At 47.5% G+C, this 26,329-nt stretch overlaps 2 protein-coding genes across 3 annotated transcripts; one reads left to right on the forward strand and one right to left on the reverse strand.

The window, feature by feature from the left end:
* Positions 1-754: 754 nt before the first annotated feature.
* PLD3 (phospholipase D family member 3) lies at positions 755-19,051 on the forward strand. 2 transcript variants are annotated; one of them, XM_075261045.1, is made up of 13 exons: positions 769-856; positions 1,838-1,918; positions 8,304-8,361; positions 8,742-8,810; positions 9,935-10,089; positions 10,686-10,869; positions 12,609-12,729; positions 12,985-13,112; positions 14,216-14,416; positions 14,692-14,831; positions 15,508-15,673; positions 17,731-17,830; positions 18,236-19,051. In XM_075261045.1, exons 3-13 carry the CDS (start codon positions 8,335-8,337, stop codon positions 18,427-18,429), a joined length of 1,485 nt encoding a protein of 494 aa, XP_075117146.1. In that variant the 5' UTR covers positions 769-856; positions 1,838-1,918; positions 8,304-8,334; the 3' UTR covers positions 18,430-19,051. The 2 variants fall into 2 exon arrangements, with proteins under 2 accessions (XP_075117145.1, XP_075117146.1); XM_075261044.1 differs by lacking the exon at positions 1,838-1,918 and having other exon boundaries at positions 755-856.
* A 300-nt stretch (positions 19,052-19,351) lies between these two features.
* HIPK4 (homeodomain interacting protein kinase 4) lies at positions 19,352-23,053 on the reverse strand. The gene is made up of 3 exons (XM_075260890.1): positions 21,545-23,053; positions 19,960-20,055; positions 19,352-19,477 (listed from the first exon to the last, which is right to left on the reverse strand). Exons 1-3 carry the CDS (start codon positions 23,051-23,053, stop codon positions 19,352-19,354), a joined length of 1,731 nt encoding a protein of 576 aa, XP_075116991.1.
* Positions 23,054-26,329: the final 3,276 nt, after the last annotated feature.

Below are 26,329 nucleotides of genomic sequence, written 5' to 3' on the forward strand. Positions count from 1 at the left end.
CACCATAGAAATGCGTGTAAACGGCCGAACACCAAGGGGTTAAGCGCATTGAATATTCTATGCGCTTAACCCCTTGGTGTTCGGCTGCTTACACGCATTCCAATGGCAGCGAGGTATTCGATCGAATACTACTCACTCATCTAATACGGATAGGATGGGGCTGATGATTGTGCAGAGAATTGGTGCGGGGGTCCAGGCTGAGCGTTTCATTACGCCCCTGTACATTGTGGTCTGGTTGCAGTTATAACTTGGGATTGTTCACACATGGCATGTTTGTACTTCACAAGCTGGGCTGCCCCATGTCCGAGCAGAGAGGAATCCCCCAGGACCTCCGGAGCGGCTCATTGTAGGGACTTCCTATTCTGGATAATAGAAGGATCCCAAATGGCGACTTGTTCAGTAAGTCCCATCTGTGTCGGGGGCTGGGCTCGATCCTCATAGTCTTTACTTTCAGTGAAGTTCTCAATAGGAGAAGTTGAGGGAATGTTTCCCATATATAAAGAACCCACAAGCCCTGACCCCAGCACAGCCGGGTAGTCACAAGCATTATTGTCAGCCCTTTTGTGCAGCATTGTGTTGCTTTACTGCAGCTCTGTGCATTGCGTGTGAATAGAGCATTAAGGAGGTGCAGAGAAGATCTTGGACTGCTTGATGTTCTTTGTGTGACTTCTCTGCAGCTTGTTGTGTTGCCGGCCTGGAGTAACCCCTCCTACATCAGGAAGCCAAACATCATACGCCCCCTGCTGAATGTGGGCCAGCAGCTGTCCCTACCCCTCGTATACACTGGGCCTGTCTGGGCAGCTGCTTTGTATTCCACAGATGACCGTGGCTGAGGTTGGTGCCGGCTGAGCTACGGGTAGGTGTCTGCTGCTGATATTATATTAGATTCGCCCCTCTTGGGGTTTGGTCTCTTCTCTGCTACTCTGTTGTTTTGTAAAACTCTATTGAAAGGTTCTCCAAACTTTTTTGGGTCCCAGTTTATATATATATATATATATATATATATATATATATATATATATATATATAGAGGGATTTGAATACTCAGCACCTCTCTGCTGTCCTACACGTAATGATCCTAATACTCTGCACCTCTCCGCTGTCCTATACGGAGGGATCCTAATACTCTGCACCTCTGCTGTCCTACACGTAATGATCCTAATACTCTGCACCTCTCTGCTGTCCTATAAGGAGGAATCCTATTACTCTGCACCTCTCTGTTATCCTATGAGTAACGATCCTAATAGTCTGCACCTCTCTGCTGTCCTATAAGGAGGGATCCTAATACTCAGCACCTCTTTGTCGTCCCAGTATTGTTCTGGTTTTACTGGTTACTTTCTCTGTCTTACTTGTTTGGGTGGTGAAATCTAGGAAATCGAAGCAACGTCTAATAACCTCATATAGCGCAGGAAAGATGATAATAATCTCCTTATAGAGCAAAGTAAAGACACAAAGTGACAAGTTAGAAAAACCAAGAACCCTTGAGACTTTGAGAAGCCGCCTCTGTGTAGTGTGATCAGTGACCTAGATGACTCAGCTGATACAGGTTTTATTGTATTCTTGTCCCTTTACTATCTGGATTATATTATTGTGGTGGTTTTTGTATTTTTATACAGACCCCACGATGTGTTTATTGCCTTTAATGGGTAAGGATGTATTCAGACGATCAGTTTGGGTGCATTTAGGCCCCTTGTGCACGTCTGTAGCTGTTTTCTGTATATTGTCCACAGCCCATTCATGTCTATGGCCCTATTCACACGTGCGTGGTGCGTACTGATCAGTGTCCGGGCTGTATCCGCACATTATAGTACACGGCCTATTCTTCTCTGTATTGCAGATACAAGTTTAGGGGATCGTACAAGTCCTTTTGCGGATCAGAGATCGCCACTGACGTATCAGTGTTTGATATACATGCAAGGTAAAATCATTTATTCAAAATGCTCATGATTTTCTGTGTCTGCAATATCACATGAAGATGTTGTTGTCTTCAACAATTGCTAGATTCTTCAGGTCTCTCCATGTATAAATCTAAAAACAGTATATGTGTGTTTTCTTTTTCAATTCATGGAGTAGCCATAGATCTTTCTCTCTATATTGCATTGACTCAGTATATAGCATAGTCTTATGTAAGCCTAAGTGCATGTATTTCATTACACTTATGTGTGGTTGCACCACTTATCTCTGAAACTTTCTTGTTCATTATTTAATATTTTTCAATAAATTTATACATTTTTAGACTTTTGTTGTCTTTTATGTGGTAGTTGGCCTTTTCTTGGCTAATTTTGTTGTATTGATAGTACTACCCAAAGTTGCCCTATTTTTTTGTTTAGGATATTAAGTGTGTGTATAAGTGCGACACGTCAAGGAGAATGTGTTCTCACTATAGTGCATGGAAGACACTGGTGCGAGAATAGTGAACGAGTCCTCCTATAGTGTGGTGATATCACCAGGGTCCTATATATTATATACTAGCAGGAAGATGCGGCTTCGCACGGGTTTATTTAGTTTTTTGTTTGTGTAGTGGCCCTATAAGAATTGCCCAGTTTTGCACTTGTGTATTTTGTATGTCGTTTGTGTGTGTCTGCGCCCGTGACTTCGTCTGTGTGTTGCTGGCATTGATAATCCGCCTATATTCAGCAAATTGCTGCCGTCAATGGTTTGCCTGCTCCGGCGTTTTGGCAGCTCTTAAGTTGTCCTGCTGCTGAACTCATTCTTCGCGCTTTGCCTGTGATTGTTGTGGCATCTCAGCAGCTCGCTGGGACACCATATAATGAGCGTGTTGTTGCGCGCCGATGATCCCCCTCAGCTCTGCTTGAGGAGAACTCTGTGACTTCTGGCTCCTTCATAGCTCTCACTGCAGCAAATTAGATTTTCTTTTTCCCAACATGTTTAATATTAGCAAACTGCCAATGTGTATTAAAGGGGTTTTCCCATCCAGTGTGTCAGCACTGCCTGGAGCAGATCAGATAATATGCAGATGCTTGTACACAATGGACTGAGGGTTACATAGAGAGATAACAGACCTAGGACCTGAGATAAGCTGCTGCAGGAGCAGTGTAATATAGTATGTGACCATAAATTCATAACAGTGGTGAAGCCATGTCATTTACCGGGATACAAAGTAGCCGATGTGTTACTCCAGGTTACAGAGTATCTATGGGACATATGTCATTCAGATCTGTTCAGTGGTTTACAAACATCCAAACAATCACATTTATAATATTAGTAGGATAGGATAGGATGTTACCTGTAGGAAAGGCGCGTCTTTCTGACCCATAAAGTAACCCAGTAACAATCTATACATCTAATTATATAACACCAATAATTGGGGCACCAAAAATAATTACTGGGATCATTTAACAGACGAACTTTTTTACGACTCCACCCAAACCAGGTTATATTCACAAATTGCTGCCAAGTCGCAGTTTATTTCCATCAAATTTTTTTGTTGTTTTTGTTAGGCCTTGTGCACACGACCATATAAATTATCTGCAACTGCGGACAAAAGCACAGACATGTACATGTCAATAGACCCATATACACACATACATAGTATTTGGTTGTGGGCCCAAATAAAGAATCAAATCAAACAAGCTTTATTGGCACGTCCGAATAGATATTTGGCATTGCCAAAGCTAGTAAAGTGTGTGTGTGTGTGGGGGGGGGAGTCACGAAATATGCAATGGGTCCTATATCTGTCCCTCTCTCTGTCCTGTCCTTCTATCTATCCATATATACCCGTCCCGTCCTCTGCCCGTCCCGTCCTCTGCCTGTCTGTATTTGCAGCTCTGTCAATTTATTTTCCACTTATGGGTCAGTGATAGCCGCAGGCGACGGTTTTTAGTTTTGCTTTTTTCCCTTACCCGCAGGCTACACAGGGTCATGTACCGGAAACCTTAAAGTGCTGCAAAACTGCTGTAATTGTGGCAGTGAACTGAGATGTCAGCAGACCCAGCGACACCTATGACCTTGGTCAGATACACCCACAATAATCCCACAGAAGGTCCCGGGCCTCACAGCTAATAGGGTATAGGTGAATGGACTTTGCCATTTCTGGGTATTTACAAGGTTCTATTGTCGCAGCGATATCTTATCATAGACGACAAAAGCCAATGAAAAGTCATTAAACCTTCTCAGTGACTTGGGATCGGCGTCTGTGATATATATATATATGTGAAGTTATATCGCTGCAGACAGTCGGAATAAGGTCAAATTCACCCGAAAAACAACCTTCTGATGCCATATTAAAACCAATGAGTGTGAGTGAGCGTAGTCAGGTGTGCGGCAGGTAAAACCTGACACGTCCTCTCTATGTCTATCAGACACGCGGATCCCCATGGAGATCAGTAGAGCCTCTAGGGGCACATTCACACATCCAAATCTGTCGCAGATACCTCCTTGTCTCCACCATTGTTTTCCGCCTCTCAGGACTCCCTGCTGGTTCATTCACCTGGGCCTTATTTGTAATGGAAAGTTGTAACGTCAATGTCCTGTATCGGCATCCCAAAAGCGGCAATTCCAAGAGATTACTGTGAATATCCCCTAAAATGGGAGGTCACAGCCGCTTTGTAGTGGACATTACACCTGTCATGTGAATTCTCCTCAGCTCTGCTACATCTTTATAAGGGCCCATTCTCACAAGGTAACGTGGCGCTCATTCTGTGTCAGAGTGAGCGCTTCAAAACAGAATCCCATTGACTTCAATGTGTAGCGCACGTAAGATGGCACCCATTGAAGTCAATAGGATTCTGTTTTGAAGCGCTCGCTCTGACACGTGTTCACGTGTCAGAATGAGCGCCGTGTTACTTCGTGAGAACGGGCCCTAATTTGGGTTTTTTTTGTGGTCTGTTCACATTTGCAGTCATGTAGTTGAGCAGTCACACCAAGATGTAAATCCTCCCAATTCTAAGACTCCCTCGTAGCGGCCGTGTCTGGGGATTGTCCTTCTTCAGGTTTCTGCCTCCATTATCCAGGACCGGTGATTCCTGCTCGTGCAGGTTTTGTTCAGGCGGACGAGATGTCGGGATGTGATTTAAGTGTCACATGAAAGCTCCACAATCAGGTCGTGTTTAGATGGTTCTGGTTTTGTGGCGGATTCAGGGAATGTTCTGGATTGTCACCTCTGTAGTATAAAATCTTCGGGGTGTTATCTTGTCCTCTGAGTGATTTGGGGGGTTCGGTGCGATTGACGACATCTCGGCCATCCAAAGTCAATAAAACCGTCTTGTGTTTGTTTCCACTGTTGGTCGGGTTGTGTATTCCTGGCAGGCGAAACTCATTTACTGAACTTGATTCCCCAAAAAAGCGCCAATAGAAATAGATGATTTTTTAAAAAAAGTTTTTCCTGCACCGTCTGAATGCAGCCTTACAAGAAAAAAAAAAAAAGTGTTTTTTCTTCTTGAGATGGAGGAATTTTCCAATCCTTCTCCTTGGTTTTCCTGACGCTTGCACAAGGCTCCTCACCCAGATGAATCACTACTATACAATGTAGGTTACTCTCCAGCATGGCCGTGTCTTGTGACAGAGGAGATTGCTGACTACTTCGTATCATGTGATCTGAGGTTACTTGAGATGTGACCAGATGACAGCAGCGCCCTGACCACTATCTGCTCACTCCATGTAGTCGGTGTCCCTAATCCTAGTAGCCCCTACCTGCTGTGAATTCTGTCAGGGCGCCCTCCGCTGTGTTACTGTATACACCTGTACCCCGGGCAGTATTCTATAGGTACACGCTCTCAATTCTGTGCAGATCTCAGTGTGGACGTTCCACCAAATTAGTATTCTGGACATTTCTAGTCTGTTTGATGATATTTAGACAGATCCCAAAACTGATCATGTGCGGAGACAACACCACAGACGTGAGCCTGGCCGTGCAGTTACTGGGAAATTCTGTCCCTTACACGTCATGTCCTGAGGGGGCCACTATAAAATCTACAGCAGGTCTATTAATCCTCATGTATAAGAACCTGAACCAAAACTACGACAGTTACCCCCAACCCTTCCATGCAGGCACTTGTGGATTTCTGGGGACATTCTGCCCATGTGCTTGTACCTTGAGGGGTGATATAAGACCGATTCTCTGTCTATACACCTCCAGCATACAGAGCAGACGCAGTGTGTTTGTATCCTGAGGCTTCTTGCTCTGGGATCGGTCCGTCTTCTCGTCATCTTAGGAGCAGGTGGCGCCTTATTGGCTGTCACTGACCGAAAGTTGCCATCTATTAGATTCCAGTTCGGTGATCCTGAATAGTTCAATCAGCAGAAATTTTGTGAGTTCACATCTCTGTATTCTGGTGACTACTGACGAGTCACATGAGGGACCTCTGACCCCCCCCCCCCATTACTGGACAGTAACTTGTGCAATGTGGGAGAGATAACAATCGGCACATCACTAAAAAGGGGAAGAATAATGGTGACCGCAGATCAGGCTGATATTACATAATAGTGAATGACACATGATGAAGTCGGGCACTAATAAAACCTGGTGAACCTCAGGATGGAGCTGGAGATATAATACCGCCTGTACTGCCCGTACATAGTCTATAATACTGCCTGTACATAGTCTATAATACTGCCTGTACATAGTCTATAATACTGCCTGTACATAGTCTATAATACCGCCTGTACTGCCCGTACATAGTCTATAATACCGCCTGTACTGCCCGTACATAGTCTATAATACTGCCTGTGCATAATACTGCCTGTGCATAGTCTATAATACCGCCTGTACTGCCTGTACATAGTCTATAATAACGCCCGTACATAGTCTATAATACTGCCTGTACATAGTCTATAGTACTGCCCGTACATAGTCTATAATACCGCCTATACTGCCCGTACATAGTCTATAATACCACCTGTACTGCCCGTACATAGTCTATAATACTGCCTGTGCATAATGCTTCCTGTACTGCCTGTACATAGTCTATAATACCACCTGTACTGCCCGTACATAGTCTATAATACTGCCTGTGCATAATACTGCCTGTGCATAGTCTATAATACCGCCTGTACTGCCTGTACATAGTCTATAATACCACCTGTACATAATACCACCTCTACTGCCCATACATAGCCTATATTGCCCATACATAGCCCACCTATATCGGTATAATTGCACTGCTATTACTTTGGGTATTTTTTGTGATCTCTGACCTGACAGGTATTTCGTGTCTTTCTCTGTTCTCTAAAAATCACGGGACAAGACTTGTGAACTTTCGTGTTTTCATATCTTCTGTGCTAATCGAGGATCCTGATTTCTGAGTACGCGTGCACCTCATCGCACCTGCACGAAAGTCAAAAGCGGCACATAGCTGATGTAGATTTCGGGCATCATTTGCCCCAATTTTCTACAACTAATGATGATCTATCTGTTGGGGCCGATGGCCGAATCTACACCCAGGTTGGAAAAAGTCTTGCTGCATATCTTCTCCATACCTGAACTTCCTACATAATGAATCTTGGACTGTACCACACCAGCTCTCTGTAGGGGGGCACAACTTCCTATCACAGTCACTGCTGATGATTAGACCCGCTGCTGTCACACAGTTATATCCGCCCTCACTGGTCTCTTAGGTTATATGCACTGCCCCCCAGTGGACTGAGATGGTTCTGTCTCTAACTTTCCATGTAGAGGCCTCCGGGGATTGATAACAAAGCGCAGAAGAGATCAGAGGAGAGGCCAAAACCTTGGGATAAGCTCAATGTACATAAAGGAAGAGCCAACGATAGATGAGAGGTGTCAGGGTTAAAAACGTGTGTTCACCGCTTCGTAATATTAGAAATGAAATTTTACTAAATGATCGATTAACTTCTGGACAAGATTGGAATTTGTAATTGATCTGATCAGAAAAATGCTGCTTTTTCCACTTCTCAGACATTTTCCCCTCCCCCTGGTTAACTGACGTTCACTCTGAAACATCTGCTTTATTCAGACTCCTAGTTGTATCAGATTACAGCTGTACATAGAAGTCTATGGGGAGAGAAGGGAGGAGGAGCCGAGTGAGGCAGAGACTGCTGCAGCTAAACTATAAGTTTCTATGTCGCCCCAAGTGCTTTCTACAAGTGTCTTCTCTATAATGTCCTATATGGTGCTGTGAGTGAGGACACAGAAGCTTCTATTGTCTCCGTGTGATGTATATGGGAGACCTCCTATCAGCCTGAGAATTTGAGCGAGATCGTAGGAGGGAAGACTGATAACAATGCAGAATACAAGTCCTATAACGGCGACCGATAGCGATACTCCTTATGTATACGAGCACGAGACATATTCTATATACTTCTATGTACTTCTGTGTTCTCAGGACCCAGTGACGTCTCCAATCTGAAGAAACCATGAAACCCAAAGTGGTCTACAAGCCGGTGAGTAGTTCTCCGCCTCGGGCTAACGTTACGTGCACGTTCACACATACTGCAGGATTTTCTTGTCACCTCTCATGATATTTTCCTGCCACAACATATAAAATACACGTGAGGTTTATTTTCGGTCACTTCCGCATTGGAGGTTCCTTTAGGACCTCATGGACCCCACTATAAGTCTCCGGAGACTGGCGGGCATTGGTGCGGTCCATTGTGTAATGGCTCCAGCAGTTTAGTTGGTTTGCTCCTGTGACTGAGAAGGACAATAGAGTTGGTGAGACAATCCATCCACTATAGATATCCAGAGGCAAATGTCAGACATCTTGTATCCTCTGATGAGGAGATCTCCGGACTCTAATCCTCCTCTCTCTGCTCTCTTTCAGATTTCCTCCCCAGACGAGGCTGAAGATCATGTCCTGTACATGGGCCGCCTGCAGAATAGTGCGCGCCGGGTAGGTCTACCTGCAAAACTCAAACTGAATGGAGCGCTGACGTACCGAATTCTCCGAGTGACCCCCCCCCCCCAATGCCTGGAAACCTTACAATAATCTATAGAACATCTCAGAGAACTTCTCCTGACCAGTCACAACTATTTGAAAGTGTTTTTCTGGTGTAAAATATTGATAACCAATCCTAAAGATATATCAGTAATGTCAGATCTGTGGGGGTATCTCAGCCGGTGATAGACAGACAATAGAGCAGGAAGCAGACAGCGCCAGTCTCTGTGTAGTGGACAGATCAGGTACTGCAGGTCAGGAAGCAGACAGCGCCGCTCTCTGTGTTGTGTACAGATCAGGTACTGCAGATCAGCCCTAGTCACTAATGTCAGAACTCTGCGGTCTCCATCATTTAGCAGCTGATACACAGAGAACAGAGCAGGAAGCAGACAGTGCCGTTCTCTGTGTTAGTGGTGTCACTGCAGCTCAGTTCTCATACAGTGAGTTTCAGCTGATCTGCAGTACCTGATCTGGCCACTACACAGACAACAGTGCTGTCAGTGGATTGGTGTATGTGCCGGGTGTCAGACCCCTACAGATCTGATATTAATGACCTACTCTTAGGTCTACAGGGTCTGTCACGTGCCATCGGTGTCCGGCACGTGTGAGATTGGCCTTTCTGTCATTTTAGGTTTTCTGCTCTCAGATCACATAAGAGGAAAGGACGACCCAGATGGGAACAGAGCCTTACACCCTTCTGCTTGTAGTTTTCAGCTTGGTAGTTCCCTGTACGGGAGTGACTAAGAGGGTGATCTGCAACTAGGAGTGCGGCCTGCGACTAGGAGGGCAGCCTGCGACTAGGAGGGCATCCTGGGGCTAGGAGAGCGGCCTGTGACTAGGAGAGCGGCCTGTGACTAGGAGAGCGGCCTGTGACTAGGAGAGCGGCCTGTGACTAGGAGAGCGGCCTGTGACTAGGAGAGCGGCCTGTGACTAGGAGAGCGGCCTGTGACTAGGAGTGCAGCCTGCGACTAGGAGTGTTGCCTGTGTCTAGGAGAGCGGCCTGTGACTAGGAGAGGGGCCTGTGACTAGGAGTGCAGCCTGTTACTAGTATTGTGACCTGCGTGTTCCTTCTCTTTCAGTACTATCAATGTGCATTGGTCATTGCCGCTGTGGTCACCGTGCTCTTCTGTCTCATGGCCGCTCAACTTCTGCTGTTCCCGATGCTCTTTACAAGTTCAGCTGTGAAGACGGAAACTACAGTCAAGCAGGATAACAGCTGTAGTGAGCCGTGCAGGTGAGTCCACTGATGACTTCTCCTTTGGGGACTGGTTGTTCCCCGTCTGTCCATGGGCTTTACCTACGATGGTGCTACAAGCCTTGTGCGGTTCAGCCCTTTAGAGACCTTTTATGTCCTCGGAGATGGGCGACACTGACTACAATGAATTCGGAGCACTGTCAGCCTTATAGTGGTATATAATACCGCACCTCTCCAAGGACATGAAAGGTCCTCTCTAAGGGGGTGTTCACACTTGCCTTGTTGAATCCGTTCTTCTGATCTGTCCTACAACCACAAGAACGGAGTGAACAATAGAGATGGATGTAATGATGGCAGCATTTACTAGACACTGACCAGAGGGCTTTTCATCTGTTTATGGAGAGACTCCGAGCCAGATGTGGCCATTCGGGTACTGGGCGCATCAAGTACAGAAATAAACCTGCATGTGGGGCGGGGGAGGGGGGTGGAGGCGGCTCATATGGACCTAGTGTATAGTGACTGTATATAAGACCTGTATATAATGCCTATGTATGGTGACTGTATATGTGCTGTATATAAGGCCTGTGTATGGTGACTGTATATGTGCTGTATATAAGGCCTGTCCGTTCTATCAGTATCGTTCTAGTAGAGAGTATCCCTGAAGGGCTGGATTACGCCCCAAACTCCACCATCAATCCTTCAGTATTTCAGAACTGGATGAAGCTTCTAAGCCAGGCCGAGCGCAGCGTGGACATTGCATCTTTCTACTGGACCTTGACCAATAATGACACACACACCCAGCACCCGTCAGCCAATGAGGTAACGCTTAGGCTATGACATCACACATTTATTGGTTTCTATCCTGGTGACGCTGCCTGTCTGGTAACGCCGAAGTTTCTGTTCACTGCCAGCAAGCAGCATAAAATGGAGAGACATTACTAAATATTGTACAGGTCAGGGGTCATCCACCTGCACTTAGTAAACTTAAAGGGGTTGTTCCATTATAGACATTTACCCCTGTCCTGTGGATAGCAGAGAAATATCCGATAGCTAAGGGGCCCCGAATATCAAGTCCCTCCGTAGTCAGTAGGATGGAGGACCAAAAGTCCCCCTAAGGCCTCTGTGTGACCAGCGCTCCATACACTTCTATGGGGCTGGCATATAATCTCCAGCAGCGTCTGCAGCCTCATAGAAGTGTATGGAGCGCTGGTCACACAGAGGCCTTAGGGGGACTTTTGGTACCTGATCAATGAGTGACCTCGTGATTGGGTCCTCAGTAATCACTTGTCCTGTGACATCGGCTAAGTGTCCATAATAGGACAACCCCTTTAAGTTTTCTGAGTGCAGGTGGATGACCCCTCACCTGCCAGTCACTTCTGTGTCTAAGATAGAGCATGTTCCATCATAAAGCTGCGAATCCATTGAATTCTGTGCACTTAGTAGGTCGCTGGGCTAGAGGTATAACCAGTAGGATGCTCAGCTGTATAGCTAGAGGTATAACCAGAAGGAAGCGTGGCTGTATAACTAGAGGTATAACCAGTAGGATGCTCGGCTGTATAGCTAGAGGTATAACCAGTAGGATGCTCAGCTGTATAGCTAGAGGTATAACCAGTAGGATGCTCCGCTGTATAGCTAGAGGTATAACCAGTAGGACACTGGGCTGTATAGCTGGAGGTATAACAAGTAGGCTGCTCAGCTGTATTGCTAGAGGTATAACCAGTAGGATGCTGGGCTGTATAGCTAGAGGTATAACCAGTAGGATGCTCAGCTGTATAGCTAGAGGTATAACCAGTAGGATGCTGGGCTGTATAGCTAGAGGTATAACCAGTAGGATGCTGGGCTGTATAGCTAGAGGTATAACCAGTAGGATGCTCCGCTGTATAGCTAGAGGTATAACCAGTAGGATGCTGGGCTGTATAGCTAGAGCAGGGGTAGGGAACGTACGGCTCTCCAGCTGTTGCAAAACTACAACTCCCAGCATGCATACTGGCTCTGCTGTTCTGGGAACTCCCATGGAAGTGAATGGAGCATGCTTGGAGTTGTAGTTTCACAGCAGCTGGAGAGCCAAAGGTTCCCTACCCCTGAGCTAGAGGTATAACCCGTAGGATGCTGGGCTGTATAACTAGAGGTATAACCAGTAGGATTCTGGGCTGTATAGCTAGAGGTATAACTAGTAGGAGGCTGGGCTGTATAGCTAGAGGTGTCACCAGTAGGAAGAAAGAGATTGTCATCCTGCTGTATATAGGGCTGGTGAGACCCAAATCTGGAATACTGTGTCTAATCCTGGAGACCCCCTACAAGAAGACTTGGATAAAACCGGTGTGAAGAGGCGACTAGAAAACTGCTGGAGGGTCTGAAGTATGAAGAACTTAATCTGTATAGGGAAAGAAGGGGAGGTGTGTTTTCTAATACTAAGATGTCGCTCTGATCTCTCTTGTCTATAGGCACCTGTGTTAGGATATTTCAAGCACTTATATAATCTATATCATTCTATAGTCAACATCTTCATCTCTCCACGTGGTTTCCTAATATTCATATTATTTGCACTTCACTTACAGGGGGAACAAATCCTGCAAGAAATGATGAAATTAAAGCAGCGAGGGGTCAGCCTCAGAGTGGCTGTCAACCCGTCCGGATCTCCAGCGAAGGACAAGGACATTGATGCCCTGAGAGACAGCGGTGAGAACCTGCAGAAGGAACGGGCACCGCTTAAAGGGGCTGCACAGGGAAACAAAGTGCTTATGGGCGACTCCCTGCACTGGATAATCTTACTAATATAGGGAGAGGAGAAGCCGCTATCGGACTCCTCGCGGTGTTTGGGATGAGGTTGCTGCGGGGTTTATTTTTTTTTTTGGATTTATAGCTACTATGTGTGTGTATTATATATAATATAATAAATATATATGAGCATCTCTTGTTCTTGTCTTGACTTAGGGGCTGAGGTCCGGGTCGTAGACCTGCCGCACCTGACCAATGGGGTCCTGCACACCAAATTCTGGGTGGTGGACGGGAAGCACTTGTATATTGGGAGCGCCAACATGGACTGGAGATCATTGACACAGGTAATTTACTGAAATCTCTGTAACCAGAATAATCCAAAGAATTAACAAAATGTACAAACTCACCGGATTGTTAATACAGAAGAAAGGAGGTAAAAATCCTCAACATATAGAGAAGAACATATAGAGAAGAACATAATGAACTTACCGTATAAAAGATAGAACAATCTGAGCAGGCCAAAAGATGGATGAAATATAACCAAAGGGAGAGTAATTGCACCAAATCATCGATGGAGTCAGCGGGTAGCGGAGGACTCCTCCTACATCTGCCCCACCACCCCGAGAACATTGATGTCCCCCCTGACAAGGGCAGTAGCATTACTTGCCCTAAATAGCCTAAATACACTTCCGCCCAATGCGTTTCGTAACCCTCAACAGGGGATATTGAAGGTTGAACTCAATTTTTCCAGCTATGCCTCAACCCTGAACATAGGGGGCGCTAAACCCCAGCGACTTCCTCCTCCTCCTTCTCCCTTCCATTGTATGTCCTTCTAGTTATGGAGGAGTCTCCCATAACCCTGATGACACCCTGTACTGAGCCTTCTGCCCCCGTATACTGTATAGCTCAGGATCAGGGGGTTTTGTGTGCCGGACCCCCAACCGATCTGATGTTCTATACCAAGGAGAGGCCATTATTAACCCTTTAGGCTAGCCATGAGATGACCATGTGCCCTGACTCCATATAGACAACATGCATGCCTGGCACAGCGCACAGGTCTACAGGGAGAGGTGAGTATGACTTGGCTCATCTCCTATGAATAAAAGGATCGGGCATGTTGAAATCCAACAGGTTTAGTCCTTCATTTCCTTGCTGGGTTTCGCCCACTTTTATTTCATCTGTATGGGCAGAATTGGTTAAATAACAGACCAGCTATCCTATTGTCAGGAGTCCGACACCCGGCCCTCCTGCCGATTAGCTGTTTGAAGAGGCTGCGGGGCTTATTTGAGTCCTGCGGGGGAGGAGGTGATCCATGGGGGGTCCCAGGTCTTAGGCCATCAATTGCAGATCAGCGGAGGTCTAAGGTCATCGAGTAAAAGTCCCAGGAAACCCCTTTAAGCTGCCTGAGTGTTTACGGCTCCATCTTACTGACACTTGTCACCGGCAGGTTAAGGAATTGGGCACCGCCGTCTATAACTGCACCTGCCTTGCTCAAGATTTGGGAAAAATCTTTGAGGCTTATTGGGCACTTGGTGAAGCCAACGCTACCATACCCTCTCCATGGCCGGACAAATTCTCCACCATTTACAACAAAGAGACTCCCATGGAAGTGTCGCTAAACAACACGGCCTCCCTCGTGTACCTGTCTGTAAGTACTATACTGCCATATGGAGCCCCACCGTCATCTCACTGGTAGAAGATGGCTGTGTGTACGTATGTAGGTGGCTGTGTACATATAACAATGGCTGTACGTATAAAGGTGGCTGTGTGTACATATGGCGGTGGCTGTGTATGTATACAGGTGGCTGTTTGTACGTATGCAGGTGGCTGTATACAAATGGTGGTAGCTGTGTACGTATGGCAGTGGCTTTGTACGTGTGGCGGTGGCTGGTGACATCACTCATTCTTTCTGTCCGCTTCTAGAGTTCGCCTCCACCACTGTCAGCGAAGGGGAGGACGGATGACATTGACGCCATCCTGAGTGTGATCGATGACGCCAAGCAGTTTGTCTATATCTCTGTCATGGATTACACCCCTACTGAGGAGTTCTCTAAACCCCGAAGGTAAAGATGGAGGTCACTGCAGGTCATGTCACAGCAAGTCATGTGCACGACCAAACTGTGTGACAGGATGGTGATATATACTCTGTATACAGTATGGCGATATATACTCTGTGTACAGGATGGCGATATATACTCTGTGTACAGGATGGTGATATATACTCTGTATACAGTATGGCGATATACAGTATACTCTGTGTACAGGATGGCGATATATACTCTGTATGCAGGATGGCGGTATATACTCTGTGTACAGGATGGCGATATATACTCTGTGTACAGGATAGCGGTATATACTCTGTGTGCAGGATGTCAGTATACTCTGTATGCAGAATGGTGGTATATACTCTGTGTGCAGGATGGCTTTATATACTCTGTGTACAGGATAGCGGTATATACTCTGTGTACAGGATGACGGTATACTCTGTGTACAGGATAGCGGTAAATACTCTGTGTGCAGGATGGCGGTATATACTCTGCATGCTAGATAGTGATCATATGAGGGTACCCACCAGTGAGATGTGTAGTTTGCCCGGCTGCTGGCCCTGGAGGTGGGGGAGGGGTGATGACTACACGTGACACATATACAGTATGTGCTCTGTAGCAGTGACCACAGCTGACAATTTTTTTGTATCTTGTGACATTTCTGTTCCGTCACTTTCCTTGTGTCTTTTTGTAGGTACTGGCCAGCGATTGACAACCATCTGAGGAAAGCTGTGTATGAGCGTCACGTGACCGTCCGCCTGTTAATCAGCTGCTGGGCCAATTCTAAGCCGAATATGTTCCCCTTCTTGAGCTCCCTCGCTGCGCTGCACAGTAATAAGTCGCACTACGACATAGAAGTGGTAGGTGGTGCCTGATGGGCCGGTGTCCTTAGGGGTAACCCATAAATATCTGATCGCTTGGGCTGACAGACAAACCCCCCCCCTCATAGATCAATCTGTGTATTATACAGTGCTCAGAGCCCAAAGCAGTTACCCCAGTGCTCTGTATAGTGGCCGGGCCAGCGACCCCTGCAGCTCAGTTCTCATTGGCTGTTGTTGGGGCCCTGATCACAGATTTCTGGACTGTCATAAGGATCAGCCAAAAATCAGTCCCTCAGCGGACGCCTCTCCTGTCTGTTGGCCAAAAATGTTCATGTTACTTCCTTGTGGAGAGTTGATCAAGTGATCTGTACCTAATGGACGGGCAAGGTCACCTCTGAGTGCACGGGCAAGGTCACCTCTCTGTGCACGGGCAAGGTCGCCTCTCTGTGCACGGGCAAGGTCGCCTCTCTGTGCACGGGCAAGGTCGCCTCTCTGTGCACGAGCAAGGCCGCCTCTAGGTGCACAGGCAAGGCCGCCTCTAGGTGCACAGGCAAGGCCGCCTCTAGGTGCACAGGCAAGGCCGCCTCTAGGTGCACAGGCAAGGCCGCCTCTAGGTGCACAGGCAAGGCCGCCTCTAGGTGCACAGGCAAGGCCGCCTCTAGGTGCACAGGCAAGGCCGCCTCTAGGTGCACAGGCAAGGCCGCCTCTAGGTGCACAGGCAAGGCCGCCTCTAGGTGCACAGGCAAGGCCGCCTCTAGGTGCACAGGCAAGGCCGCCTCTAGGTGCACAGGCAAGGCCGCCTCTAGGTGCACAGGCAAGGCCGCCTCTAGGTGCACAGGCAAGGCCGCCTCTAGGTGCACAGGCAAGGCCGCCTCTAGGTGCACAGGCAAGGCCGCCTCTAGGTGCACAGGCAAGGCCGCCTCTAGGTGCACAGGCAAGGCCGCCTCTAGGTGCACAGGCAAGGCCGCCTCTAGGTGCACAGGCAAGGCCGCCTCTAGGTGCACAGGCAAGGCCGCCTCTAGGTGCACAGGCAAGGCCGCCTCTAGGTGCACAGGCAAGGCCGCCTCTAGGTGCACAGGCAAGGCCGCCTCTAGGTGCACAGGCAAGGCCGCCTCTAGGTGCACAGGCAAGGCCGCCTCTAGGTGCACAGGCAAGGCCGCCTCTAGGTGCACAGGCAAGGCCGCCTCTAGGTGCACAGGCAAGGCCGCCTCTAGGTGCACAGGCAAGGCCGCCTCTAGGTGCACAGGCAAGGCCGCCTCTAGGTGCACAGGCAAGGCCGCCTCTAGGTGCACAGGCAAGGCCGCCTCTAGGTGCACAGGCAAGGCCGCCTCTAGGTGCACAGGCAAGGCCGCCTCTAGGTGCACAGGCAAGGCCGCCTCTAGGTGCACAGGCAAGGCCGCCTCTAGGTGCACAGGCAAGGCCGCCTCTAGGTGCACAGGCAAGGCCGCCTCTAGGTGCACAGGCAAGGCCGCCTCTAGGTGCACAGGCAAGGCCGCCTCTAGGTGCACAGGCAAGGCCGCCTCTAGGTGCACAGGCAAGGCCGCCTCTAGGTGCACAGGCAAGGCCGCCTCTAGGTGCACAGGCAAGGCCGCCTCTAGGTGCACAGGCAAGGCCGCCTCTAGGTGCACAGGCAAGGCCGCCTCCAGGTGCACAGGCAAGGCCGCCTCCAGGTGCACAGGCAAGGCCGCCTCCAGGTGCACAGGCAAGGTCGCCTCCAGGTGCACAGGCAAGGTCGCCTTTCGGTGCACGGGTAAGGTCGCTTCTCACCAGCCACATATGCCTTATAGGCTACTTGAACTAACATGAAAAGTTGAAATCTGTGCAAGGCCTTACACGTCAGTATAACCCTACATATATGGTGTCCTATCAGTTTTTCTGATGAAATAGGTGGATGGGATCTATATGGAAAGTGTATAACACGGCTGAGCTGCATTGTCTCTATAGGAACAGAAACGGCAGAAGTAACGATGGCTATTGTATAGGAAATATCAGTGGGTGGTCTGTGCCGCAGCTATAGGGATGAGTGATGATGATGATGATGATGATGGTGACGGCTTCAACCTGTAAAGACTTATATTCATTTATTTTCTATTCAGAAAATTTTCATCGTTCCGACATCTCCAGAACAGAAACACATCCCCTTTGCTCGTGTAAATCATAACAAGTATATGGTGACGGACAGAGCGGCCTATATAGGTGAGCATATACAGCGCTCCTATAAAGCTACATGTATGTATTATAGAGGTCCTATAGAGGGACTTACATCAGAGCCCGAGGACGTATAGAAAGTTATGTCAGAACATGGGCACCGAGACCGGGACATGGGGCTGCGGGGGACATGGGGCTGCGGGGGACATGGGGCTGCGGGGGACATGGGGCTGCGGGGGACATGGGGCTGCGGGGGACATGGGGCTGCGGGGGACATGGGGCTGCCGGGGACAAGGAGCTGCAGGGGACAAGGGGCCGTCCATGCACAATATAATTAAGCTCTTTAATTCACTGGAGAAATGGAAATAAGCTGCTGCCAGGACCCTCAGCGGCGGCCCCGTCATCTCCCCACTTTATGTCTTGTTGTTTACCCCATTATTTGTGTCCACTCAGGTACCTCCAACTGGGCGGGGGATTATTTCATCCGTACTGCAGGATCTGCCATAGTGGTGAATCAGACCTGCGCGGCCAACGCCACCAACACCGTCCAGAGGCAACTGGAAGCCGTATTCACCAGAGACTGGAACTCCAACTACAGCCGAGTATTACACTCCCTGACGTCGTACAAGGAAAAGTGTCTGTTCTAGGGATGACACCCCGGACCCTCCGTATACAGCAAGGATGACAGCCCGGACCCTCCGTATACAGCAGGAATGACACTCTGGACCCTCCCTATACAGCAGAGATGACAGCCTGGATCCTCCATATACAGCAGGGATGACACTCTGGACCCTGTGTATACAGCGGGGATGACACCACAGACCCTTCGAATACAGCGGGGACGACTGCCAAGACCTTCTGTATACAGCAGGGACGACACCCCAGACCCTCCATATACAGCAGGGACATTGTGGACAATCGGGACATATCCAATGGTGGTGAAGATGTTACTTGCCTTCAGATCAAAGTGTGGGCCGCAGTATTCGGTACCCTCAGACTCTTGTCTTCCGTTGGCATCAGTGGGGCGCGAGCGTTGATCCCACAGCACCTTGTAAGGTTGGCACCGCCTTGTATTTAGTATGAGGACATTTTGGGTTCTCGCTCTCTCAGGACTTCAGATCAATTAGAGACTTTTGTGGGGATAAGAATCATTAGATTTTCTGGTATAAGGTAACGGTGTTATGGCCGAGCCAATCTCACCCCAGTGGGGTCAATGGAAAGTTACCTAAATAAAGGGTAATGGGTATCTGCTTGTTGTCGGCCATATTTTTCCCCTCTTTATAGGGCAGAAGCCTCAACATCCCCTCCGTTGTCTGCTGTGACTTTTACATGAAGGGGTCTGGTCATTCGGGGAGTCTCGCACCGCGGGGTCTGCGGCTGAATCAGATGTGGAGTCTGCAGCGAGATCAAGTGCAACGCTGATTTTTTTTTTTTTTTCTTTCCTCCTTTTTCTTTCGATCTTGATACATTGAAAACAACAGGAAAAGATTCGGGGTGAAATTTGATGCTGAATTTGAGGCGGAATCCAGGTCAAAAGCGGCACCAAATTCTCCCGTAAAGATAATGCTGTTAGTGGGGCTGCCCTACACTGATGCTGAGGAGGCCGATGGCATCTCCTGCTACAGAGGGCTCAGCATGGCTGCGCGCTACACGGCGCCTATTCATTGGATATTTACCATATAATGCCGCCATCCCCTGCAGTGGCCACAGATGAGACTTCATCACCTGACACCAGACAAATTCTATTCTGCAGTTTCAGGTAAACCCAAGTACCAACCAATATGGCCGCCGTTACAGGGATCGTCTCCCCTCTGACCCTCGGCCCTTGTATGTAGCTATAAGAGATCTCGCAATCACTAGAAACGTTTGGTGACATCCATGTAACACCTGTAAAGTCCCCATATTACTTGTCACCCAGCTTTCCCAGAAGCCGATAAGAATCAGTGAATACAAATTTTCGTCAGATAACCATATGGGCCTTACCGTTCAAGTTTTTTATTGTACACAAAATAGGAAAATGTTTATTCTTGTTCTTTTAGGTGACATAAGAGGTTGTGCCCCAAGTGCTGCAGGTGCGGGGCCCTAGGAGAGCCGGGCCCCTAGGAGGACATCTGGTCTGCTTGAGGAACCATATACTGTCTGTAATATGGGTCAGTATGTGACTTGCAGCACCGCACCTCCTGTTTGCAGCCATCGTTGCTCTTTGCTGTGCCAGTCTCCCAGTCGTCCGAGTTGTCGCTGACTCTACCTGTAGGGGGCGCTGCACTCTGCTTCTATAGATAAAATGCCATGGTGAAGTCTATTACTGGATATATTCCCTGCCCCCACCACCTGATAACAGGGGCCCCGACCGCTGCACAATCCCACACTTTGCCCCAGAGAGTTATTACCTGTACAGGTTCCTGGCCTCTCCTGGCACCTCCCCTGATCACTGATGTCTCCACCAACTTACCCCAGGATGGTGTTAGACAAACTGTGGCCCTGAGCAAGACTAAAAGTGGGGCCCCAAATGCTGATATATGAACAACGCCATCGTATATGAAGTGACAGCCCCTTTATTAACGACCCCCTTTCTGCCCCCAAAACAGTAACAACTCCCTCCCCCCTCTTATGTCCACACACAATTCAGAAAACCATCTTTGTACCGCCTAATAGATTCTTGCACCCCTCATCAGTTACTATAGGAGCTCCTTATAAATAATAGTCCCTGCTTACATACAGTGCCCCATATGAGTAATAGCCCCCCATATCAGTAATAGCCCCCCATATTATTAATAGCCCCCCATATTAGTAATAGCCCCCTATATCAGTAATAGCCCCCCCATATTAGTAATAGCCCCTTATATCAGTAATAGCCCCCCCCCATAAATAATAGTCCTCTATATAATACTGTCCTCTTATAATAACCCCCTTATATGTAACAGTTACACCTTATATATAATACATCACCCCTACAATAGCCCCCCCCCCTTATAATTAATAGCTCCTCCTATAAATATTATTTGCCCCCTTATCAGGAAATCCCTCACCATAAAACAGTAAATCTTGTCCTCCCCTTACCGCGCTCCCATGATGAGCGGAGCAGACTCTCCTTGTAGTAATGGCATGGTGCACTGATGTCATCATACCACCTGCGCCGCAACGTCCTGTGCACTGCTGGTGTCCTCTATGGCAGAGCAGGGACATTGCACATCCTGCTCTGTCATAGGATTAAGCAGTATTGGCCAGGACAGCAGAGGACAAGACAGAACAGTACAGGACGGCACTGGACATGACAGCACAGGATAGGACAGGACGGTACAGGACAGTACAGCGCAGGATAGGACAGCACAGCAGAGGACAGCACAATACAGGACGGAACAGGATAGGACAGCACAGCAGAGGACAGGACATCACAGCAGAAGACAGCACAATACAGGACGGCACAGGATAGGACAGCGCAGGATAGGACAGGACAATACAGGACGGCACATGACAGGGCAGCACATCACAGAACAGGATAGGACAGGACGCTGATACACCTGTGGAGCTCCTGGGATTTGGGCCTTCATGCTAAAAGCCTTATGAGTTGGGTGGCGAACAGACGGACCATTCATAGACATGTGCAGTCCATATGTCAACAGAGAAGTGTTATCTGTAATATGGCCAACCATGCACTATTGTGGGACTGTGTGTTATCTGCAATATGGCCAACCATGCAGTAACCCGTCAGTGTGAGTTAGGCCGTACACAGATCAGGGTAAATCTTCACCATGTTCTCACCTCTGGATTCTTCCCAGTAGTCTGGTCTTCTACTTGGGCTTTGCTTGCAGATATTGGTGATCCATTCTTATAGAACATTTCTGACTTTGAATACTGAAGAGACTTAGAAGATTTTGGGGTGTGATAATTATCCAGTGGAGTTGCTGCCATATCCCTTCCTACATCTGGGTGAAGTGGTGTCTTGTGCTGTGGAGGATCTTGTAGATTTGGGAGGTCTGCTGACTCCGGATGGGGTGAAGCATCATCTGTCACCTTCAAGTGAGTTTCTACCGTAGGTTGTTCAATGTGGAGGCTGTTCATTTGCTCCACCATGTTATCAACCTCTTCTCCATTCAATATCTGACCTTGGTGGCAGCTCGGAGACCTAAGACTATGGAGACTTCCTGGTGGCCTTTGTTGTGTGGCGTCGTATCGGCCCTGCTCTGATGTTATCTGCTTGTATCTGATGTCCTTATAGTGCGTCTTTGGTGTCTGGAAAGCTATGAACGGATGCTTGAGAGCTGTATTGGGGTTAATCCTCTTGTTGGGGTCCCAGGTCAGCAACCTCTTCATGAGCTCCACCATGTTCCTCAGGTCAGAACGTTCAGCCAGGACTTCTTGCTGTGTGTAATTGGGTTTAGAGGTGTACAAGACCTCTATGTGGTCCAGGGATTTCAGAATATATTTCCTATTCTCGACAGGTTGCACTCTGGCCGCCACTTGATATTCTGCTCTAGTTTTGATCCTCCATTGGATTCGTCTTTGGGCGTCTACATTGTACTTAAAGAAGAAGAGTGCTTTACTGGCCGCACGTAACAAATGGTAGTCTGGCAGCCCTTGTGTCTCGCATATGTACCTGATCTGGTCGTATTCACTGTTCCCAGGGTACAGAGGATAACCAAAGTGGAGCTCAGCGATGATACACCCCAGAGACCACATGTCCAATTTCTCACAGAAAGGCAGCCCGAGAAGGATTTCCGGAGCTCTGTAGAAGCGGGATTGTATATACGGCTCCCTCACATGTTTCACCTCACTTAAAATGCTGGCCGAACCAAAATCGATCACTTTAACTCGGAACGGATATCGTACGTGATCGACCAGCACTATATTCTCAGGCTTTAGGTCACAGTGGATAACGGAGAGCTCCTTCAGCTTGGAAAGGGCTTCTAAGACTTGGGTGGTGATGGTCCTTATGTGTTTTATAGGAATGGGAGCAAACCGGATCTTCTTCTGGTAGTCGTACAGACTCTGCTGTAGAAGCTCAAAGACCAAGTAAAAGTTATCTTGGATATGGAAATATTCGAAGAAACTTATAAGATGAAACTTGTCTAGGTCGACCTTCTGGAGGACATTCAGGAGCTTGATCTCGTTCTTGATAACGCGGCTCCTGATCTGATCGTTTCTGATCACTTTGATGGCCACCGGTTCTCCCGTTTCCTTTTTCAAAGCTTTCAGTACTTTTCCGAAAGTCCCTCTCCCGAGCTCCTCCACCACCTGGTAGTAGTCGGTTTTTGAGCGAAGAAGAGTCATCATGTCAGATCTCTGCATAGTCTCACCGTTCCAGGGCGAGTTACCAGATGTGCTCAGGAAACTGTTGGCTCTTTAGAACTTTGCTCCATCATAATCCGATGAGTTCCGGGGTTGTCAGGAGAAGCCTGGACGTGGTTGTGAACATCAGTAGATCATGATCCGCTCAATGACATGACCTACGATGGCTTCATATTATCTGTCGTCATTCATTTTTGTTTTGGGGTTATCTATATTGGGGTTGTACCTTTTTGTTAGAGGCCCCAGTGATCAAAGGATCGTACGCTGTGCCCCTGCTGGGAGTACCAGCAGTCACTTTGTAACCTGGAATGGACACTTGTTGTATGTGTTCAGTTGCTCCTCAGCGCTGCCACATGGGAAATGAAGCTTTATATTGAATTAAATAGGAGAGGAGGAATTCAAATAGCGCCCCCTACTGCTAATAACTAGCAATAATCCTTAAAGGGGTTAGGGGCAAAGGCCATCGATATTAGATGTGGGAGGGTTACCACAGCCGAGACCCCTGCAGATCAGCTTTTCTGGGACAGCACAGCTCATAGACTTCACTGGGGCAGGACTGCCAATCTAGAACTGCCATTACAAATCATACAGCAAGTGAGCACTGTGGCCCCCAGCATGTAAACATTACAGGGGGCCGCGGTGTCTGGGAACAGCTGATCTATGGGAGGGTCTTGTAGTTGGACCCTCAGAGTTCTAATATTTATGGCCAGGGTGTAATCAGTAAAGAATGTGCCCCATAGCAAATAGTATAATGTCCCACAGCAGCCCCAGAGCAAACAGTATTATGTTCCATAGTGGCCCCTGCACACAGTATTATTCCCCATAGTGGCCCCTGCACACAGTATTATGTCCCATAGTGGCCCCTGCACACAGTATTATTCCCCATAGTGGCCCCTGCACACAGTATTATCCCCCATAGTGGCCCCTGCACACAGTATTATGTCCCATAGTGGCCCCTGCACACAGTATTATGTCCCATAGTGGCCCCTGCACACAGTATTATGCCCCATAGTGGCCCCTGCACACAGTATTATCCCCCATAGTGGCCCCTGCACACAGTATTATCCCCCATAGTGGCCCCTGCACACAGTATTATACCCCATAGTGGCCCCTGCACACAGTATTATGTCCCATAGTGGCCCCTGCACACAGTATTATGTCCCATAGTCGCCCCTGCACACAGTATTATGTCCCACAGCAGCCCCTGCGTCCAGTATAATGTCCCACAGTGGCCCCTACTATATTTGTTACAAATATAGCAAAAATTTAGGGTTTGGTTACACTATCCACAAACTTATTATAAAGACATACACAAATTTTCGGTTCCCATAGCAAAAATCACAAGAGGCCCAACTAAGAGCCTGTCCAATGAGCTCCCCCTTTATTAAAGTGAAGGCTTGTCTCCTACCCACTGGCTGATCAGTTGGATCTTCTTGGATCTCCACCAATCATGAGAACAGGGATCCCTGTGTGCCCTGTATGAACGGAGTTACAGGTCACCCTTTCGGCTGAGACCTGCATGTATGAGACCCCCATGACCAGTTTAGGCCCCAATTCTGAAACCCTCACCAATCATACAGTTAGCCTAGGGAATAACTTGTAATTACTGGAACACCCCTTTAAGTCCCGGGATCTGTAGCTGAGTATTAGGTGGAGGAATTGGATTTACGAAGCGTCTCCATTTATACATTTCTTCGGCCGCCGACTACAGGATGAAGGTGAGTGGCCAAGCCTGAAAGTCAGCAGGTAGGTTCCACATTAGCGACATGCTGACAGTGCAGTATACAGCAGTATATATGGCCTGAGCTCAGGACACGTCACATTATAGTGGAGGCCGTGATCTATAGACTCTCTAATATAGTCGGGAACTGCTGAAAAGAGACATTTTCCAACTGAGAAAGTGACTGAGGTAGAAGAAGGAAAATGAGAAGAGACAGCACTGGCGCGAGGTCTGCGGCACCGCCAATTACCGGATAGATGCCAATGACTGGATTACCGCGAGTGGTGTCTACACCCAAAACCGCTCATCATTATTATCTCATTGCTGCTAAATCCAAAGCTCTGTAAATCTATTGCTATACAATGCCAGCGTTTGCTCTCTGTTATTAGCCATTCCAGGATGGGATTAATTGCAGGAACGCGAGGAACATGTCCTTGTCTAGTCTCCTGATCACTGCTGGATCTCCTGTATCTCCAGCTCTGTAAACATCAGTATTAGCATTGCATTAGTTGTAGTAGTGACCCCCGAAAACAGAGGGTAAGGCCATGTGCAGTACCACTGATGTCCACCAGGAGGCAGAGTCGGACTCTAATGCTTTGTGTTTGCAGATTCCTTTGTTCAAGGTTTCTTTTGCCCACATTGGGTGAGCGCTGGGACTGTTGTTCCCACGGCAACTTTCATTTGGGAGATTATAGGGTTAATGTGGCACAAACCTCTGTATACTGTTAGCCAATATGTACATATAGTACGTGGAGTCATTATATAGTATGTGGAGTCATTATGTATAGTACGTGGAGTCACTATATAGTATGTGGAGTCACTATATAGTATGTGGAGTCACTATATAGTATGTGGAGTCATTATATATAGTATGTGGAGTCATTATATATAGTATGTGGAGTCATTATATATAGTACGTGGAGTCATTATATAGTACATGGAGTCATTATATATAGTATGTGGAGTCATTATATATAGTACGTGGAGTCATTATATAGTATGTGGAGTCACTATATAGTATGTGGAGTCACTATATAGTATGTGGAGTCATTATATATAGTACGTGGAGTCATTATATAGTATGTGGAGTCATTATATATAGTACGTGGAGTCATTATATAGTACATGGAGTCATTATATATAGTATGTGGAGTCATTATATATATAGTACGTGGAGTCATTATATAGTATGTGGAGTCACTATATAGTATGTGGAGTCATTATATAGTACCTGGAGTCATTATATATAGTATGTGGAGTCATTATATATAGTACGTGGAGTCATTATATAGTATGTGGAGTCACTATATAGTATGTGGAGTCATTATATATAGTACGTGGAGTCATTATATAGTATGTGGAGTCATTATATAGTACGTGGAGTCATTATATAGTATGTGGGGTCACTATATAGTATGTGGAGTCATTATATAGTACCTGGAGTCCTTATATAGTACTTGGGGTCATTATATAGTACGTGGAGTCATTATATAGTACTTGGGGTCACTATATAGTATGTGGAGTCACCTGTGTGAGAT

The sequence above is a fragment of the Leptodactylus fuscus genome, chromosome 11 (genome assembly GCF_031893055.1).
Source record: "Leptodactylus fuscus isolate aLepFus1 chromosome 11, aLepFus1.hap2, whole genome shotgun sequence".
In the NCBI taxonomy this organism is placed as follows: Eukaryota; Metazoa; Chordata; class Amphibia; order Anura; family Leptodactylidae; genus Leptodactylus; species Leptodactylus fuscus.